The sequence below is a fragment of the Hyperoodon ampullatus genome, assembly GCF_949752795.1.
Source record: "Hyperoodon ampullatus genome assembly, chromosome: 17".
Lineage (NCBI taxonomy): Eukaryota > Metazoa > Chordata > Mammalia > Artiodactyla > Ziphiidae > Hyperoodon > Hyperoodon ampullatus.
The window spans coordinates 23224714-23244484 of NC_136930.1; the positions used below are offsets into that span (position 1 = coordinate 23224714).

General features: G+C 44.0%; 1 protein-coding gene across 1 annotated transcript in view; it reads right to left on the reverse strand.

Moving 5' to 3' along the window:
* Positions 1 to 19771, reverse strand: part of ZNF704 (zinc finger protein 704) — a gene marked incomplete at both ends in the record, with an annotated part of 211632 nt that overhangs the window by 20036 nt on the left and 171825 nt on the right. The window contains 2 exons of the mRNA XM_079722793.1: positions 13238 to 13470; positions 18269 to 18372. Coding sequence (XP_079578919.1) covers positions 13238 to 13470; positions 18269 to 18372 — 337 coding nt within the window. The remainder of the gene's footprint in view (positions 1 to 13237; positions 13471 to 18268; positions 18373 to 19771) is intronic.

Genomic DNA, 19771 nt, shown 5'->3' on the forward strand with positions numbered 1-19771 from the left:
GGACTGCCTTTCTCAAGTCCTGGTTTCCTTATTTATCAAGTAGGAACAATAGTACCTGTCTCATAAGGTTATTATGAGGATTAATTATGAGGTCATGAAAGTGAATCATTTAGAGCAATACTGACGGGAGTAATTATTCAACCAATGGCAGCTATTATGGTCTTATTATGATTATACTTCCCAGAGTGAATTTGACAGGGAGTGAGTTTTCTCCAGGGAGGGTGCTTGTCGTTGGACTGCTGTCTCTTTGCTAATTGTTTCCATGGGCACGGTGACAATCACTTCCATGTACTCACCAAGCCCCATCTCGTTTTCGCCTGGGAACAGACTAGACTTCACTTCCCAGCCTCCCTTGCAGTTAGGTGGGGTCAGGGCCAGGGGAACATGGGCAGAAGTGACACACATTCCTTTTAAGCCTCGTCCCTAAACTACTTCTCAATGTCACACAAGCCCGCTCTGCTGACTAGAGGTAGGGGATACCCAAGGACTTAGGGGACAGTAGAACCACTAGATCAGAGATTTTTAAATTTTCAATATTTTTTAAATTGAAGTATAGTTGATTTACAATGTTGTGTTTATTTCTGCTGTATAACAAAGTGATTCAGTTATACATATATATATATATATATATATATATATATATATATATATACACACACATACACACACATTCTTTTTTTTTTTTTTTTTTTTTGCGGTACGTGGGCCTCTCACTGTTGTGGCCTCCCCTGTTGCGGAGCACAGGCTCCGGACGCGCAGGCTCAGCGGCCATGGCTCACGGGCCCAGCCGCTCCGCAGCACGTGGGATCTTCCCGGACCAGGGCACAAACCAGTGTCCCCTGCATCGACAGGTGGACTCTCAACCACTGCGCCACCAGGGAAGCCCACACATTCTTTTTTAAAAATATTCTTTTCCATTATGGTTTATCACAGGATATTGAATATAGTTCCCTGTGCTATATAGTCAGACCTTGTTGTTTAGATCAGGGATTTTTAATCTTTTGTTTGCCATGAACTCTTCTGGCAGTCTGTTAAATTCCATGGACCACTTCTTTTTTTTTTTTTTTTTTTTTTTTTGCGGTACGCGGGCCTCTCACTGTTGTGGCCTCTCCCGTTGCGGAGCACACGCTCCGGATGCACAGGCTCAGCGGCCATGGCTCACAGGCCCAGCCGCTCCGCAGCATGTGGGATCTTCCCGGACCGGGGCACGAACCCGTGTCCCCTGCATCGGCAGGCAGACTCTCAACCACTGTGCCACCAGGGAAGCCCCATGGACCCCTTCTTGAATAATGTTTTTTAATGTTTAAAATAAAATACATAGGATTACAAAAAACTGCAAGAGTACTGAAATAGCTATCAAAATATTTAAAAATTTTGTGAAATGAAATATGTACTCTTTAACCCATTAAATAACAAGATCTTTAAGTGAGTCTAATAACTACCATAATTTCAAAGTAGTGTTAAGCATAAATGATATTTCATGATATCTGCTAAAATTGTAAGGTGATATGAAAATATCCATGATTTCTATTGGTAGTAAAGTCACAGGTGGCATTAATATTATTGTGGTTTAATGTCTTTGATCATAATTTCAGGAAATGCTAAATTATAGTTAAAAGATTCATGACAATAAAGATATACTTCTTCTCCCATCCAAGTTCACAGACTCCCTGAATTCTGTCCACCCCGTTTCTGGGACCTGTGGACTCCAGGTTAAGAACCTCTGTACCAGGAGGAAGGGGCCTGGGTCCCTGGAGGATTGTGTGGGGCAGAGACACCCCTTCACCACCCCTGCTGACCTGATCGGATTGTTACATGAGAAATCCTTTACAGGGTTAAGCCACTGACGTTTGGCAATGGGTTGTTTCAACCGTAAGCCTACCCTGACCAATCAACATAGCAGTCATGACACCTTCCTTGAACTGACGGAATTGATGTAGCTTTGTTTACAAGTCTAGTAGGATTTCTGCCCTCAAGCCCTGTTCTAGAAAGCAATCATTTACACATTTAGAGGATGATTCATCAGCTATTATGATGGGATTAATATCCTGATCCAGCCAGCCACCCGCCCGTTCAATTGAAACAAAGTACCTGGCAACTTCCCAGAGTGAGGAGTATCCTGTGTGTTGGGAATGGTCACTTGCAGTGTGGCAAGTGGCACATGGCCACAGTCTGCTGGGAAAGATTAGTGACAGCAGAAGGAGCTCACGCCTCCTGTGGGCTTCATGAGCCCAGTGACCTAGGGGTCCCAGGGGCTCTGGCCAGGTGGCCGGCATTCCTGACACAGCAACCTAGCTATTCCCACTGTAGCTCCCGGGCATCTCAGACAGCCTGCCTGTGCTCCCCGCTGCAATGGGCAGTACTGAGCCCTAGTAGCTTCAGCAGCGAAGAGATGGAGCAGAAGGTGAGAGAGGGATGTGAGGGGAGCTGAGAAGCAGAGACAGAATTAGGAGACCTTAAAGGACATGATCCTGATGCGTCGGTGTTTATTCTAAGGAGACAGTTCACAAATTTCAGGCTGCCTGATCTCCTTGAGCCACTGATCCAAACGCCTGAGATGTAAGATGGGCCAAAGGGGGAGAGTTTAAATCTTGCCCTGCCCCCCACCCCAACCCCAAGGTTCACAAAAAAGAATTCTTCTTGGTGTTTTTTATTCAAAGCATATAACAACTTAAGAGTATTAATGAACAAATCCTCACCCTAGGAATGCTTTCTGCCCATTTTTCAAACAATGAAGCTATACTATTAAAAATTATCTTCCACTTAAGGGAATTAATGACTCAAACCAAAATTACAGGTATCTGAGAGTCCAAATATCCATCTGGAAATGAAGTCATGATAGATGAAAACACTTTCTGATTCATTCCAAGCCTTTTTGCTGATGGTATTCCTTTATTCATTAAACCAGGTAGCTATTTAGCAAGGAATATTCCAGTGACTTCTTTTCTTTCCAGAAAGAAAAGAAGCTGTTCTCCAGGAACTTAGATCCTAGTGGGAGAGAGAGAGAAATGATAATAAATGATGATTGTTTCAGGTATGGTAAGGTCACTGGAAATGAGGGTGGGCTGCGTTAGGTCAGACAAAGCCTCTAGAAAGTGACTTCTGAGCTGGGACCTCAAGGTTGGAGAAGAAGCCGGTCGTGCTATGAGCTAGAGTTTTCCAGGCAGAGGGGAGAGTTAATGCAAAGGTGTGAAGATGGGGAAGAGCTTGACATATTGTAGGGCCAGAAAGGACAGTGAATTTAGAGGGAAAGGAGAGAGGCTGTGATCTGTTTGAAATAATGTGGAGAGACAAGGAGGGTCAGATCATGCAGGGTCTTGTAGGTGAAGGTAAGGAATTTGGATTTTATTCTAAAATAAAGAAGCTACTGAAGGGGTTTAAGGAGGGGAACGACATTATATGATTTAGGCTTTAAGAAAACATCACTCTATTCTGGGGAGAGAAAAATAAGGTCACCAGTGTGATGTTCCCACAGGTCAGAGAAGAGGGCGGCTGGAAGAAGGTCTGGGCAGTGAGAATGGAGAAAAGTAGACACATTCAAGATCCATTTTGGCACTCTGTAATGGCCTATATGGGAAAAGAATCTAAAAAAGAGTGGATATATGTACACGTATAACTGATTCACCTTGCTGTACACCTGAAACTAACACAACATTGTAAATCAACTCTACTCTAATAAAATTTAAAAAATATATATCAATTTTTGAGGCAGATCAAACAGTACTTGCTGTTGGGCTGAGTATGAGGAATGTTAAAAGGGGCGGTGTCAAAGATGACTTCTATAGCTTTGTGAGTTGTGGTTCTGTGTGGGATATGCTAATGTTGAGATCCCTGTTATTGATCAAGAGGAGGTGGCAAGTAGCACCATGGATCTGTGAGCCTGGAACTGAGGGGAAGTCAGGGCTAGAGACGTACATTTGGAGTCAGGAGCTGAAGGATTTCTTAAAACAGATCTGGATGAGATCATCTAGGGAAAAAAGTGCAGCTAGAGATGATGAGAAGGCCCAGGATACTGCAGCATCCAATATTTCATGTAGGAGATTGAGAAAGAGCAGCCAGAGAGAGAGAGGGTGGGGAAAGTAGTAGTAATCCAGACTGTGTGGTATGACCAGCACAAATAGAAGAAAGTGGTTTAAGAAGGGATATGTGACTTATCCAGTATCACTTGATGATTCCTACCAATTAGTCAGTTAGATCAAGTCTTTTGAAATTAATATAATAGTACTACACAATGTTTAGAGCCAAATTCATTCTACATCTTAGGAATTTTGTGGGTCAAACTGCTGATTGTTTTAGGAAATGACAATCACAGTTTTTTTTTTTTTTGCGGTACGCGGGCCTCTCACTGTTGTGGCCTCTACATTTGCAGAGCACAGGCTCCGGACGCGCAGGCTCAGTGGCCATGGCTCATGGGCCCAGCCACTCCACGGTATGTGGGATCTTCCCGGACTGGGGCACAAGCCCGTGTCCCCTGCATCGGCTGGCGGACTCTCAACCACTGCGCCACCAGGGAAGCCCTACAGTGGTATTTTTGTGCCATAACAAGTATTATGTATAACATTCTGTTCCTAGTCCTTGCAATAATATGTCAAGCATTTACTTCTTGAATTGATTACTAAAGCTTGGTGCTGATTATAGAAAAATAAATGTCATCGGTATAGCTCCTTTCCTTAGTTAGGAGGAAATAGCTGGTATAGAGGTATCGGATCCCCCAAACACAATGAAGCTGACCAACATCCTCTCTAAATCCCTTGGAATTTGGAGCCCTATCAATTGCAAGTGTTTGTGTGTCATCTCCTCAATTACGCCCATACTTTTTTGGGCCCCTGCTAAGGGCTCCAAAGAAATCTGTTGCCCAAAGAAAAGTAGGTAATGGAAATGAAGAAAAATGATCAACTTTGTTTCCTCCTTGCTTTTCTCTTTTGCCCGTGGGGTACCACACCACCCCTTCTGATTCCTTCTAGCCCTATCTACACCTTTATAAAGAGCCTCTTCATTAAACTCTTCTCAATTACCCCACTTGAGAACACCATCAGCTTCCCCCAGGACCTTGATTGAAATGGGGAAAAAGTAGGTTATAAAAGAATATAAACAACATTATATATTTGGGAGGGTATGTAATACAAATAATTACATGGTAGAAATTGCATGGTAGAAATACTGGGGAAGGGTATCTTATTTTTACATTAATTTCCAAACATAAAAATTACCCTATTTTAAATTTAAAATGAAAGTCACCCTATAACACTTGTTTGATTAATTTCTGGAGAATAAAAGTATACTAGCATGAGCACCTCAACTTTAATGAAATCAAGTGACTTCTCTCTACCTAGGTGAAGAATGTTCTCCGTCAAACCAGAGGCCCCTTAAATGGTGCTTAAGTACTTTTCAAAGTCCCCTGACTACATCCAATGGAGACAAATGCTTTGTCTACAGACTACTCACTGTTATGCTAAAGGAAAGCCAGCCATGGGAGGAGGAGAACAGGGAAAAAAATAGCTAAATAAACACCCAGATTGCCACATGGATCCAAGCTTGTCCAAAGAGGCCAAACCAAGCAAAGCTGCCGGTGGAGTTGCAGCCTCCAAGTCTGAACGTGCCCATCCGTGCTTCAGTCCTGGCTTCTCCTCTCAGCTCGAACAGACGTTCAGAAAGCTGGGATGTCCGAGGTAGAGAGAGGTCACTGTCGGTTGGGAAGCACAGCGTGCTAGGGTCCTCCACACAACTGCCTGATTAAGCTGAAGTTCCTGGCAGTTACAAGCAGACTCACGGAATCTCACACATGCCCAATGTGATATTCACAGCAGCATCCAGGAAAGCTCTTTAGAACCACCGAACTTTGGCCTTGTGGGCTACGATGGCTCGAAAGAACTTCCTGGGGATTCATCACTTCTGCAGCAGCTTCCAGAATGTCTCTCATACCGACTGCTTTGGGGCTATAGGTTTCCTTCTTTGGCCAAGAAAGATCTTTGACCAAGGCTTCCTTCTTCTCTCTGCTTCCCTTTCCACGGCAAACATCCATGCTGGTTTTGAATTATTTCATACTCAGGGTACATGGAGTAGTTTCTATTTTCCTGATAGAACCCAGACTGGTACACAGGACTGACAAGATGACTGCTGAAGGTCACCTTCAGTTCCAAGAGTGCAAACACAGCTGGATTTTGGGAGTGTTATATGACACGTCCAGGAATAAGTTCAATTACAGCTATATTCCAGGAGGTACATAAGTATGACTTTGAGCATCACATGACCAGTTTACCAGACAGCTGCCTGGAGTTAGCATCAAGTTGCCTTTTCTAAGGCAACTGAGAAGATCCTGAGGTATGTTTTATTTGGCGATTGGTGTGTGTGTGTGTGTGTGTGTTGGGATGGGTGAGGGGTGGACACTCATACATCCAAGCTTCCCAGAGAGAAGAGGGTCCAATTATTCTGCACAGGTGAGTGTGCTGCATCACACATGCTTCCTCAGCCTGCCTTATGGGAAGCCACGCCCCTGGCAGAGGCTGCAACAGCTCTTTCAGAACCAACACGTCTACTCAGACCTTCAGCAGGTTCCAAAGGCTGATAAATGCTGTCCTAAAAAAATCAGTAACCGTTAGAAGTTGTAGGGATTCCAATTCTTTTCTTTACTGGGAGAGCAGCCTTACACCTGTCACCTCACCACCTTGGGACTTTCTTTTCTTTTCTTTTTTTTTTTTTTTTGCGGTACGCGGGCCACTCATTGGCCTCTCCTGTTGCGGAGCACAGGCTCCGGACGCGCAGGCTCAGCGGCCATGGCTCACGAGCCCAGCTGCTCCGTGGCATGTGGGATCTTCCCAGACCGGGGCACGAACCCGTGTCCCCTGCATCGGCAGGCGGACTCTCAACCACTGCGCCACCAGGGAAGCCCGGGACTTTCTTTCTTTATTCGTAAAACAAGAGGACTGAACAAGATTAGTGATTTTGGATCTGTGAGGTGTGTAGGTAAATTCCAATGTATACCAAGCAGGGATTAAACATCTCTCACCTGTACGTGCCATTTATAGATTCTGTGGTAATAAAATTTAAAAATAACAAAAAGATTTTTGTAAATGGAATAATACAGAATGTATCCCCTTGGATCTGGCTTCTATACCTTAGCATAATTTTTTTTTGAGATTCACCCACTGTTCCTTATTTCAGCCATTAGTTGCCTTTTATTGTGGTGTAGTATCTGTTTTATAACGTACCACAGGTTTCCAGTTTGGGGCGGCAATGAATAAAACTGCTATGAAATTTATCTACAAGTGTTTTTGTGGACATGCTTTCTTATCTCTTAGGTAAATATCTAAGAGTGGAATTACTGGCCCATATGGTGAATATATATTAACATTTATAAGAAAGTGCCAAACTGCTTTACAAAGTGGTTGTACCATTTTACATTCTCAAGAGCAATGAATGAGAGTTACTGTTGCCAACATTTGGTATTTTGTACACCAAAAAGTGCACACTGTATGATTCCATTTTCAACAGGCAAAATTAATCTCTAGTGACAGAAGTCAGGGCAGTGGCTGCCTGTCTGGGGTGGGGGGTGGCATCTGAGTGCAGAGGACACAAGGATCGCTGGCCTGGATCACAGTGGTGGTTACTCAGGTGGAGACATTAGTCAAAACTCACTGAACTATACATTTAAAGCGAGTTCATTTTATCATGTGGAAATGATACCTAAATATAGAGTAGATTTAAAATGATTTCTAAAACCACAACAAAAGTATTCCTGAATTAATAGAAATCCCTAGTCATTATATATTTTCTCGATCACTGATTTCTAAAAGTGCATCTCACCTTTGGGGACATCTGTAGATTTCCAGACATGATCAAGCGGTCCTGTAACTTGGAAAGGTTGAGCCTGGGCTCGGTGATTTCTGAAGTCTTTCGAGCTCATGGACCACACACTGCCTGGCAGACTATTCTAAGATGCTGTCATTGAATTGCCTAGATCTCTCTTCTTTACCCTGATCCTCCCTGAGGTCAATCAGCTCCCCGGCTCTGGCTGGCAATGCTGTGTCATCACCGTGAAACCCGTACAGTGTGACCCTGAGCTGCTTTTCTTAGCACCGCCCTCCCCAGCAGTTCTAACAGATGGGTCTATTTCTGGAGCAGCAGTTCTTCTTACAGAAGGCACGTCTCTGCTCAAAAGTAGTGGGTTAGGAATTAAGTCCGTGCAGAGACTGGCAACAGGCGTATTCGTGAGGGCCTTGGGGGTCTGTTTCCTTTCCGGAGCAGTCATTCATAATGTAAAGTGATTCACTGCTTTCTGATTCTGAAAGACTGAACACGTAGAATGGAGCAAATGATTAATTCTACTGTTTACTGTTTACTACTGTACAACTATGACCGAAGCAGCTTATGTGAACTGAGCTGTTTTTTCTCTGACTTGAGATTCTCTCTAGTCCACAGGTAAAGTGGTTCATGGTCAAGACACCTGTGAAATAAATGAAAATGATGAAGGCTGGAATTTCGTGATTGCCTTTGATTTGTGCTGATGTTCTGAAATGCAGAGTCCCGAGTCAGATTTCCTCACAGGGCCCTGATTTCTGCCACTGTCATTGCTTCCTTCACCCCTCACCTGATGTAGTCTGGCCTCTTCCGTTAACCCTAAATAAGCCCAAGGTGGCTGAGATGGCCGAGGGGCAGCAGCGGCCCTGACCTGGTCAGGATGGGTCAGGTTGGAGGATGGAGGCAGGCAGCCTTCTCTCTCCACACCCACGGTTCTCAAACTCCATTCGGTCTGTTGTCAAATGGGTAAAAAGGAAAGCGAAATATTAGCAGCCACCATTTACTGCTCACACAATCCTCACAACAACTTGATCAATATGGTGCTATCATTCTCCTATTGTACAGATGAGGAAACTGAGGCTTAGAGAGGTCAAGTGATTTGCTAAGGTCACACGAGTACGGCAGCTGGGGTGCTAATTCCAGAGCCCGAACTGTTTTATCCTGTTTAGCAATGGACAAATCCAGAATCTGACTGAACTAGGAATCTGACATGGAAAGAAGCACGTTACTAATTAGCTATCAGCCCCTCTTGATTTTCTACAGGTCGTCAGGAATTGATGGTTAACTCTTGGCTTTTCAGAGAATTGTTTTCTCCCAGACGCCCGGAGCGGCTGTATTTAGGGCCATTCCACCACCTTGTGGTCATGATGGGAACTGCACCTTCCCCGTAGTCCCAGAATCCTGGCTCATACGACCAGGCTTTTCTCCGAGCAGCTGCGAAGTACAGTCCGTCTGAAATTCCAGAGGAAAAATTCTTCTAGAACGGGGCTTGACGCAGTTGACTGGCTGATCTCCAAAGCCGGGAGAAAGAAGCCTTTCATTTCCCCTCCTCGCACCCCACGTACCTTGGCTGAAGGGCCTGTTAAGAGCGATGGGCGCTTCCTGCGGGAAGTCGCGCCCCCATCAGACAGCCTGGAGTTCCGCTCTCTGTCTTCAAGTTCTTTGCGAACCCTTTGCACCCCGCTCCCGCCTTGCCATATAATGTTGGCTGTAGCTGGGTCTGTTTTCTCTCCATGTTGTTTTCTTCTGGGCGGCAGAGGGAAATGTGGATTCCTTCAATTCATTTGCCTCAAGAGTTTCATCTTTGCTCTTTCAGCGAAACTGATCTTATTTCTAACACATTATAAGCTACAGGATTTTGGGCAATTCACATAACCTCAGTGAGACTCTTCTGCTCAATAGGGATATGACTCGGCCAAGGATTTTTGTGATGATTAAATGACATGCTGCGTTTAAAAGCATTTTGTAAACTGTAACAAAATATGCAAATGTAGTTATTGTCGGCAATTGTTTTTTGCTTACTACTGAGAGTACGCGATAACGCCTTGTCTAGGCAATGAATCTCTCTTCCTCTTTACACAAGTGGAACAGGGATCACGGAAGAGGTGACAGTGAGGAAAAGCGATAAGGAGTTTCTATAATGAGGAGGAAGATCAGGGTCATTGCTTCATAATCAGTATAGGGTATGCCTCCTCCCCCTTTGTTTCGGGGTCCTAAAATGTCCATTACAAAGTTGTTACATTCCAGTACATGGGGTTTTAGGGCTTGTAAGCCCTTTCTACTTATGGCTGGTCACACTTAATCTTCATGATTGTCTTGAGAGAGGTTTGATAATGCCTGTCTGCCTGTTTGACAGATTAAGAAGCTAATGATGAGAGGGATGAAGTGTTTTCCTTAAGTTCTCAGGGTAGCAAAGTTGAGTTGAGAATGTGGATCTTTTGATTTCCGATCAGGGCTCCTTCATTTACCACTTACATGTTCTCTCTTTATAATAAGGAACAGGGGCTTCCAAACTTTTTTGGCCAGGAGCCACAGTAAGAGATACATTTTGTACAGTAGACATGTAAGTGTACAACTGAACCAAAGCATCAAGAAACAGTACTTATCCTGATTATGTACATTGCACCCTATTCTGTCCTATTCATTAAAGATGTGCTGTTCACAGCTCATTAAACCGATTCACAACCCACTCGTGGATTGAGACCTGCAGTTTGGAAAATACTGATCTAGAAGGTTCTCAAACAATCCCCACAGGATACGTGACCATCACAACTGCCCCTGGTCTCAAATGGATATTATGAATCTGAGGGAATGAAGAGGAAAATAAAATGAATTCAGAAGGTTTCACCAACTAGAACATATTGCCTAATGGATTAGACAATGAACTCTCAGAAATCTTTTGAAATATGATTTTTAAAACTCTAAAATAGCTGCATTACAGTTACTGTGTTTCTACCACATCGTGAGCACAGCATTTATCACTCATAATTATTATTGCCTCTTTACACATCAGTGTCCACCCACCCAACTTTCAACCTTGAAGGAAGGGGCTACGCCTTAATCTCAGGGCATTGAGCACTGTGCTTGCTGGGTGCTCAATAAATATTGGTTCACTTAATACATGAAAAAAATGAATTGCAACCATCCTACTTTCCCGTTACTCTCACTATTCAAAGTACCATTAGGTTCAAAAGGCAACGACTAAAGCGGCAGGGGGGCGGGCGTGATGAATTGGGCGATTGGGATTGACATGTATACACTGCTGTGTATAAAACTGATGACTAATAAGAACCTGCTGTATAAAAAAAAAGAAAAAAGGCAACGACTTGGTCTATGTAAAATCCTCTCGTTAAAAATTAGGGACTACCAGGGCTTCCCTGGTGGCACAGTGGTTGAGAGTCCGCCTGCCGATGCAGGGGACACGGGTTTGTGCCCCGGTCCGGGAAGATCCCACATGCTGCGGAGCGGCTGGGCCCGTGAACCATGGCCGCTGAGCCTGTGCGCCCAGAGCCTGTGCTCCGCAACAGGAAAGGCAACAGCAGTGAGAGGCCCGCGTACCGCAAAAAAAAAAAAAAAAAAAAATTAGCTTCATCCTGTTGGTATTACGGGGGGGAAATCCAGAGGGACAAGTCCTAAAGAAAGAAGGAGGAACTTGGTTTTCACTCGTTCATGCATCCGTACTACCCTGACTCCTGCAGAGTGGGTCTGTGCCCTTCAAATAAATGCCACTAGGTAATGATTATTTTTTTTCTTTTCCCTTGGTGACTTGACTATCCCCTAATCGAGTCGAAGCCTACAGACCTTAAATACGAGTCTGACTAATGCAACCTAATTGCGATGCAAGAGTATGAATTTTGGCTCGTGGCTAGAGTAGAAAGGAAAGGCTGTGATCGGCCTTCAGCAGCGCACCTTACAAGCATTGGGGGTTCCCTGTGTTGTGAGTCCTTGCCACAAGGCTGGGCCACGCTTGATGAGAGCCAAGGCCACACGCTCTGAAGGCCTCAGAGAGAAAGTCTGTGCAGCCTGAAGCAACAGAACAAGACTCCGGGTCCACGCAGCCGTCTTGCCTATGGGTTCCCACTGATAAAGGTGCCAGCCTCTCTCCCCGTCTAGTCAAGCGAAGACGCAGTGTCTCCGGGGACCCAGGGGATGCCGGAACAACTCCAGGCCCCCTGCCCAATGGACTGGAGTGTAAAACAGCAACTCTTCATGCCACTGCCTCCGGGAAGGATAGCAGACTACATTAATGCCCTGTTCTCTGGGCAGAGAGAGTGCGTACACCACCGCCCCTGCTACACATGCTACGTGATGCTAGGAGAGACGCAGGGAGGGACGGCGTTGGATCAGTGCCATCTCTTTGTTTTTCTCTTTGAAATGAACTGGGGGGAAAAAAACGTTGCACTGCAATCCTCAGGGTTTTCTTTGGATTTTTGTTTGTGAATAGTCATTAATAATGAAGCTGCCAATTGCAAATTAAAAGACTAATATATAATAACAGTTTCATATTTACATGGAGTTTTAAAAAATGTTAGAATGTTTTCTTAGATAGAGCAGTAGAATTTCTTTATTCAATGAAACAGAAATGCTTTTTAAAATCGTGAGTGAACATAATGATTTAAATGTACGTGAAGAGAATGAAAAGAATATGAGTTTTCGCTTCAGGCAGACCTGGTTTGAATGGCGGCTCAGGCCCTTCCTAACCCGCAGGACAGGAGAGAGTTAAATGTATAATCTCCCTGGTCCTCAATCTCCTCCTATCAAGACAGGAAAATAATACTTACCGTACAGGACTGCTGTGAGGATTAAATAAAAGTGTAATCAATTAATTTATTAAATCAATTAATTAGACCTCCTTTTTCACTTCTAATTTAATAAATGTATAATTTGGGGTATATTACTTATATACTACATACGTTTATATGTTAGCTTTCATGTATATTTCACACCTGGTTTTATAAAAATAAGATGCAAAATATTCTTTCCAACAACGCTTCAGGGCTCAGTGAAGCAGAAAAGAGAAAAACATATTAATTTTATTTTACAGATGAAGAAGTTAAGTGCCATGAAGAGAGTGAGTTAATTACCAAACCAAGCCTGAAGTCCAATTTTCTGACTTCCAAATACTGGTAGGTCCCAGGTTATCTGATGTTAACTCTTAACCAGTGCAGCAACTTACAACCAGGGCAGAGGACGGGGATGGGATGGGGGGAATGCTTCCTTGGAGGAAACATATTAATATCTTAGTCGTTTCTATTTGTCTTTAGCCACGACCCTTAATTTATTTTGAAACTTCAAAGAACATTAGAGGGGAACAGAGGCTGTTCCTGTTGATCAAAAGGGGCGTGGGTTGGAGAAGTATCGAAATCACCACCCCGGGATCAAACCCGCCCTTAGAAGGCGGAGGGAAAGCACCGTCCCGCAACTGAAACCCGAAACCAACCTTTCGTTTCCTGGGAATGGGCTCGTCAAAGAGAAGGTTGCTGGCCTCCGCCTCGTCGATGCCATCGTCCGGGGGCGCGGGGCTGCGGAAGGGCTTGAAGCTGTCGGCGGACAGCGGCGGCGACGGCGTGGACGGGTTGGACTGGTCGCTGGGGGCGCTCCAGCTCCAGTAGCCGCTGCTGCTCGTGCTGGAAGGCACGCCGCCTCCCTCCTTCCACGATCCGCTCAGGCCCTCTGTCCCGTCACACAAGCACAGCGTCAGTACCCAGTCCCGGACCCCGGGGAGCCCAGGCATGGGTCAGAGAGGAAATGGGGGCCCGGATTCCATGCCGGTGAAGGCACCTGCAGCCCACTTGGCAGTTTGCAACAGCTGCGCATGTACGTTTCACTCTACTCATACTTCAAAAAAAAAAAAAAAAAAAAGCCTCATTATAGTTTATAAGCATTTATTTTAGCCACACGATAGCAGGTTTCTCTAAGAGTTTTCTGATGGGTGTTGCTTTGTGCAACACTAGTTCTTTCGGATGAGAGTGGAGATTACATAAAAACGAGGGAAAAAAAGATGTTCTGGTTCCCTAAGTTTGGGAAGACCGGCGTTTATGGACTGTATCCCTAAGGGGGAAGTCATTTGCGGTATTTCCCCACACCCCACACCTCCACATTTTAATACTATAAAAGGAATTTCTTGCAGGACTGTGATTCTTGGAATACATTTATAGAAAGAGTTAGTCTAACATTTCAGAACCTAAGAGAACGAATTTCTGATTAGTTACCTAAAGCCATTCACCATCCTGCTTTTTATAAGAAATAATCGTGCCTTACATTTGGTGTGTGTTTTACATCTTACAAAGTTTATTCACACAGTCTCATGCATTCTCACAATATCTTTCAGAGTAAGGATTATCATGCCCCTTTTACAGACAAGGACCCTGAGTCACCAGGAATTGAAGTGATTTGCCATTTCACCATGATTAGTACATAACTTGGACGGGCCAGGGCCCCAAACCCTGGTATACCAGTTGGCCTTCTTTCTCCTTCAGGGCTGCAGACCCTGTGTTGTGAGCATCCTCCCTTCTCTCTGGCAAAGCTGAGATCGTAAAAGAAGTTATTGGTAATAATTACTGACAAGATTGGTGTTGAATTTTACCTTTCCACTTGTGGGGGAAAACATGATGAAATGCTTGCTAATATAGAGAGATCTTTGCCCAGTTTGAATGTCTTCAGGGGGCTCTTTTAATCACAGAAGATTTGCTTTACTTTTCAAAATGCCCAATCTTGATTAGCATTTGTATAAATTCGACTTTCTTTTTGGATAATTTCTTCTCCATATTAATGCACGTTTTGAATATATTAAAACTATATTTTAACTCCAAGGAGGAAAAAAATCCCAAAATGACTCATTAAAAAAATGCTGTTAACAACTGTGTAATTAGTAATGAAGTGAAGACAAATAGCAGACTAGCATTCATGGAAAAATTTCTCAACTACCTTCACCTAATTATAGGCTTCCAGAATATTCCACAACTTCTGTCAAGCAAAAAGTTCAGTTAGATGAATGAAGTTTTAAGTTGAATAGCAGAAGTAAGTTGACCATCTCCTTAAAGCCAGGCTCTAACAGAATTACATGGTCATTTATGCAGGCTCACACCTTGACAGCAGCAACAAAACCAAAAACCAAATCAGCATCTCAGTCCCTGTAGCCTACACAGAGACTGATATACTCCCTGGACCCGCGTTGCCTCTAATAAATAAGAAAGCTCCATTCACTACAATATGAATTCAAGAGGAGCCCAGTGTAAGGCCTTAGGTAATACTACCTGGTGTGACAAACTCACGTGGCAGGCCCAGGAGGCTTATAAATATATCACAGCATAAACTTGTAAATAAAACAAGTTCATAGTGCAAGATCTGTAATCATGTGAAGTATGAGGAACTGAAATTATTTTGAGAACAAACAATTGTTACAGTGTGGTTACACTGCTTCATGCTAATGCCAAAAGTTAATTTGTCTGTTTACCTGTGAATGACATTTCCTTTAGAAACACTATTTAGGGACCTCCCTGGTGGTCCAGTGTTTAAGAATCCGCCTTCCAATGCAAGAGACTGGGGTTCGATCCCTGGTTGGGGAACTAAGATCCCACATGCCGTGGGGCAACTAGCCCATGTGCTGCAACTACTGAGCCCACGCGCTCTGGAGCCCACGCACCACAACTAGAGAGCCCACGTGCCACAGCTACTGCACCCATGCACTGCAACGAAATATCCCGCATGCCGAAATGAAGATCCCAAGTGCCACAACTAAGACCCGACGCAGCCAAATAAATATTTAAAAAACAAACACTATTTAATCAGAAGGACCATGGAATCTAGAAATATATTTTTCAGAAAATTTTTCAGAAAAAAGTCAGAACCAATTCATAATATTTTTTAGAGAGCAGTGTCTCCTTATCTTAAACATGTGTTTGCTAAAAATGCAGACAGGCATTTTGCTGAATCTCACCCTCTTTGCCGACCCACATCCTAACAAAATGATCCTTTTCCAGCACAGTAAAGGATCACAACAGTTTCCCAAAATTCACTGATATACAATCATTCTGGAGATAATTTTTATTTCTAAAAAAATAAGCCTTCATTATCATAAATTGCTTTCCTTTTTAAGAATTTCCTCCCCTTTGCAGAATAAATGAGAGATATCAGAAATTTGGGATTACTATTTGGATAGTTATTTTTTAAGTCATAATGAACACTTTCTTTATAACTATGCTAAGAAAAGTTTGTACTGAAGAAGCAAAAGGTTTATTTTGATTCTAACATTTCAATACAAAGGAATATTAAAAATGTTCTCAAATTAAAAATATTCAATGGTAAAAAGAACGATTATATAAAAATTACTGTTTTCCCCTGAGGATTCCGTGAAATTCTGTAATTCCTTTTTCCTAGAATAGGTTTTGGGGATGACTTCACTTTTGCTTTTCCTATCATCTTTCTTTAGCAGCTTTGCCAAGCTGAGAGGGACATCAGAAGAAATCATGCTCATCTCAAGAGCACGGTGTCTACTCTGTGTGAGGAGGTGACATCACCCCAGCTTGAGGTGAATCATGACGGTGGGCAGTCCTGATTTCTGGTATTGATCTGAATTCCCAGTATCTTGACCATTCTTCCCACTTACAAATGGACTGGAGTAAGTTTTGGTGAGGATTCAGTGGATGTTCCACAAATTTATTTTAACACCTCCTGCTTACAACCAGATTATGGGTGAACCCTAGCTCTAGCTCATCACTGACTAGGCTGGCTTTTGCGAGAAGGTCTTCCCTGGCTGTTAAGTTCCATCCAGCGGTCTCAGTGCATTACAGTCACTGAAGTGCAATATGGCTTCTGCCATGGGCCATCCACTGTGAATGCTCTTGCCAAAGCCACCAAATTCTTCGTGAGGCAGAACTGAGTTCTTCTCATGCTTGACCTTCTGAAGCATCGGATGTCGCTCCCTGAAACAAGCTTTTTCCTTGACTTTCATGAAGTCACACTCTCCTAATCTCTGCTTCTCCAGTTACCCCTCCCTCCACCTCTTCCTGGGTTCTTTTCCTTCCATGATGAGAAGGCTCACCACTTCCCTCTTAGCCACCTTCTCTTCGCCCTCCACTTCTCTACAACTCTCTCAGGGTCATTTCATCTATGCTCATGGCTTCAAAATGTTGCCTTCCAATTCCACAGCAGCCCAGACCTCTCTCCCAGGCTGCACCCAGATCCCCATCAGATGCTGCCTCTTGGATGATCCTCAGGTACTCCCCACTAAATGTGTTTCAAGCTGGACCTATCTTCTTCTTCAGCAACCCCACTTCTTGCTCCAAACATTCACTAATAGATGTCTTCCTCTGCCTTTGTTCCCCATCTCAGGGAATGGGCTTCCTTGCTGAGGCACAGCAACTTCACAGAAGTCACCCTTATCACTCCCCCTCCTTCATCCTCTCTGTCCATCACCAACTCCTGTTGATTCTGCCTTTTTCACATTTCTCAGTTATGCCCTATATGCATCCACACTGTGACCACCAAGATTCAGGACACCCACATGTGTTTTTTTTGGTTTATTTTTTGTTTTGGCCTGTAAATCCAATTATAACTTTCTAGCGCCTAAATCATTTAAGAGCTCTCCTATAGCCTCAGATGAATGTCCAAACTCATAACCAGGCATACATGGCCCCCTGATTTCCTGCCAGGCTCTCCAACTTCATCTCCTACTGCCCTCCTGATTTATCATATTGACTTATGCAAGTCAATATTATATCACGACTAAGAAGATCTGGAATCAGGAAGATACAATAGAATTTCAGCTCTGCTCTTTACAAGTTAATTAATCCCCAAGTGCCTCAGTTCACTCATCTGTAAAACAGTGATAACATCTCATAGAATTGTTGTGATAAATTACATGAGATAAAGCAAACTTAGCACTTGGCACATAGTAAGTGCTCAATAAATGCTAGCCATTAATACAGCTGTGATAGTCTTCCCCCGCCCCACCCACAGAGACTGTACACTACCTGGGAGTATGGACACTGTTTCAGTGATGTATTCAAACCATCTATTATGGTACCTAGTAAATATATACTGAATGAAAGAACAGAGTAAGAAGCCTAGGATAATGCTTTTTCAAAATATTGAATCTTCAGAGCTCTTTGATCCAACTCCCTCTCCAACCAAACAGAAAAAAAAAAAAAGCTGGGGAAGTAACTTCATTAGACCAGTCTCCATTTCCCTGGGGGAAAAAGGAACACAAGTTCTCAAAGACGTGTTTTGGAAAGGTGATGGGGATCCATAAATGTGTAGTGAAAGGATGGATGCATGAATGAGATGCAGTGGGGTCTTTGGGATGATGGGGAGGAGGCTGATAGCTCTGGGGTCCACTTCTCCCGCATTTCTCCTCACTTCCTGCTGACGGGTGAGTGTTAATTGTTCACTGTGTGTGGCAGGAATGAGACCCCTCAAAGAGCAGCTCTGCTCTCGTTGTCAGAGGGTCCTCCCCGTACCCCAGCCTCACCGTTCTGCCGCACAGGAGGGCTCCGAACCAAAGGGCTGGTGGACAAGCTGGTTAGTACCATCGCTGCTGTCACCTTGTCCATGTCCAGTTCCTCTGAGGATTTCCTGGAAAACAGGGAGGGGCATTGTTAACTGTGCTCATTCTGCACCTACCATGCCAAGGACCACGTGCTACCATATGCATTTACTCCTTTAGCTTGTCCCAATGAAAACCCAGTGTTCTGTTAGTTTTATTGTACAGGTAAGGAAGCCGAAGTCCAGAAGTAAAAATCATATAGTATCAGGGGACTTCCGTGGCGGTCCCGTGGTTAAGACTCTGCGCTTCCACTGCAAGGGGCGCAGGTGCCATCCCTGGTCAGGGAACTAAGATCCCACATGCTACGCGGCGTGGCAAAAAAAATTAAATTTAATTTAAAAATCTGATTTATTTAAAAAATATCCTATAGTATTAGGAAGTGATGGTTTCATTCACTGGTCATTCATCTAACAGGTGTTTACTGAGAGTACAGTTCTGGGCTACGCACTTCTAGGCATAGGTGATGCATGGTAAACACCACACAAGGCTGGTGGGAAGAGACACAAGGATCAGTAAACAACCAAAAAGGAACAGAATAGTTTCTGATAGTGACAAGTGCTATGTAGGGCACAGACAGTTTGACATGACGATGGCTGTGGGCAGCTGCACTTATTGGGGTCAGGAAAGGTTCTCTGAGAAGGTGATGTCTGAGGTGAAGTGTGAAGGGAGGAGGGGAAGAGGAAATGGACCCCAAGCAGCAGAGACGGCTGTGTGAAGGCGAGGCAGCAGGAATCAGCATCGGATATCTCAAGAGAGACCCACTGGTGTGAGAAGGAGACAGTGGTGCCAAGCTGGTCTTGTGGGGTCGTGTGGCCATGGAAGGTGTTTCGATTTTATTCCAGGTGCAAAAGGAAGTCCCTAGAAGGATTGAAGCAGGTCTAGTGACATAAGATGATTAATATTTTTAAGTTCATGACCCGAGCTGCTATATGGAGAGCGGATTTTAGGGAAGGCAGAATAGAAGCAGGGAGGCCAGTTAGGACATGATTGCTAGGAGCCCAGACAAGAGGAGACAGTGGCATGGACTAGGTTGGGCGCAGTAGCAGGTGGTCTGGCAGGACCGGCTGCTGTACTTGGTGTGCAGGGTGACAAGAAAGGCAGGCACCCAGGTCTTTGGCTTGAGCATTAACTAGGGCCATTGACCGAGATGGAGAGAGTGGAGGAAAACGCAGTTAGGGGTGTATAAACTCCAGTGGTCTGCTTCACAACACGCTACTAAAGGAAGGCTAGGTCAGGGGGTAGTTACCATGTGGTTAGAGTGAAGAGCCACTGAGAAGAAGAGGTTACTCTGGATCATTAATCTTGGCCAGTTAACCCCGAATAAAGGTTCATCAGATAATGGTCACCGTGAACTGCAGCCAGCTGAAGCTGATTTCAGTAAGGAAGTTAATATCGAGAGGCAAAAATGTATGCAGTACCTTGACGTCA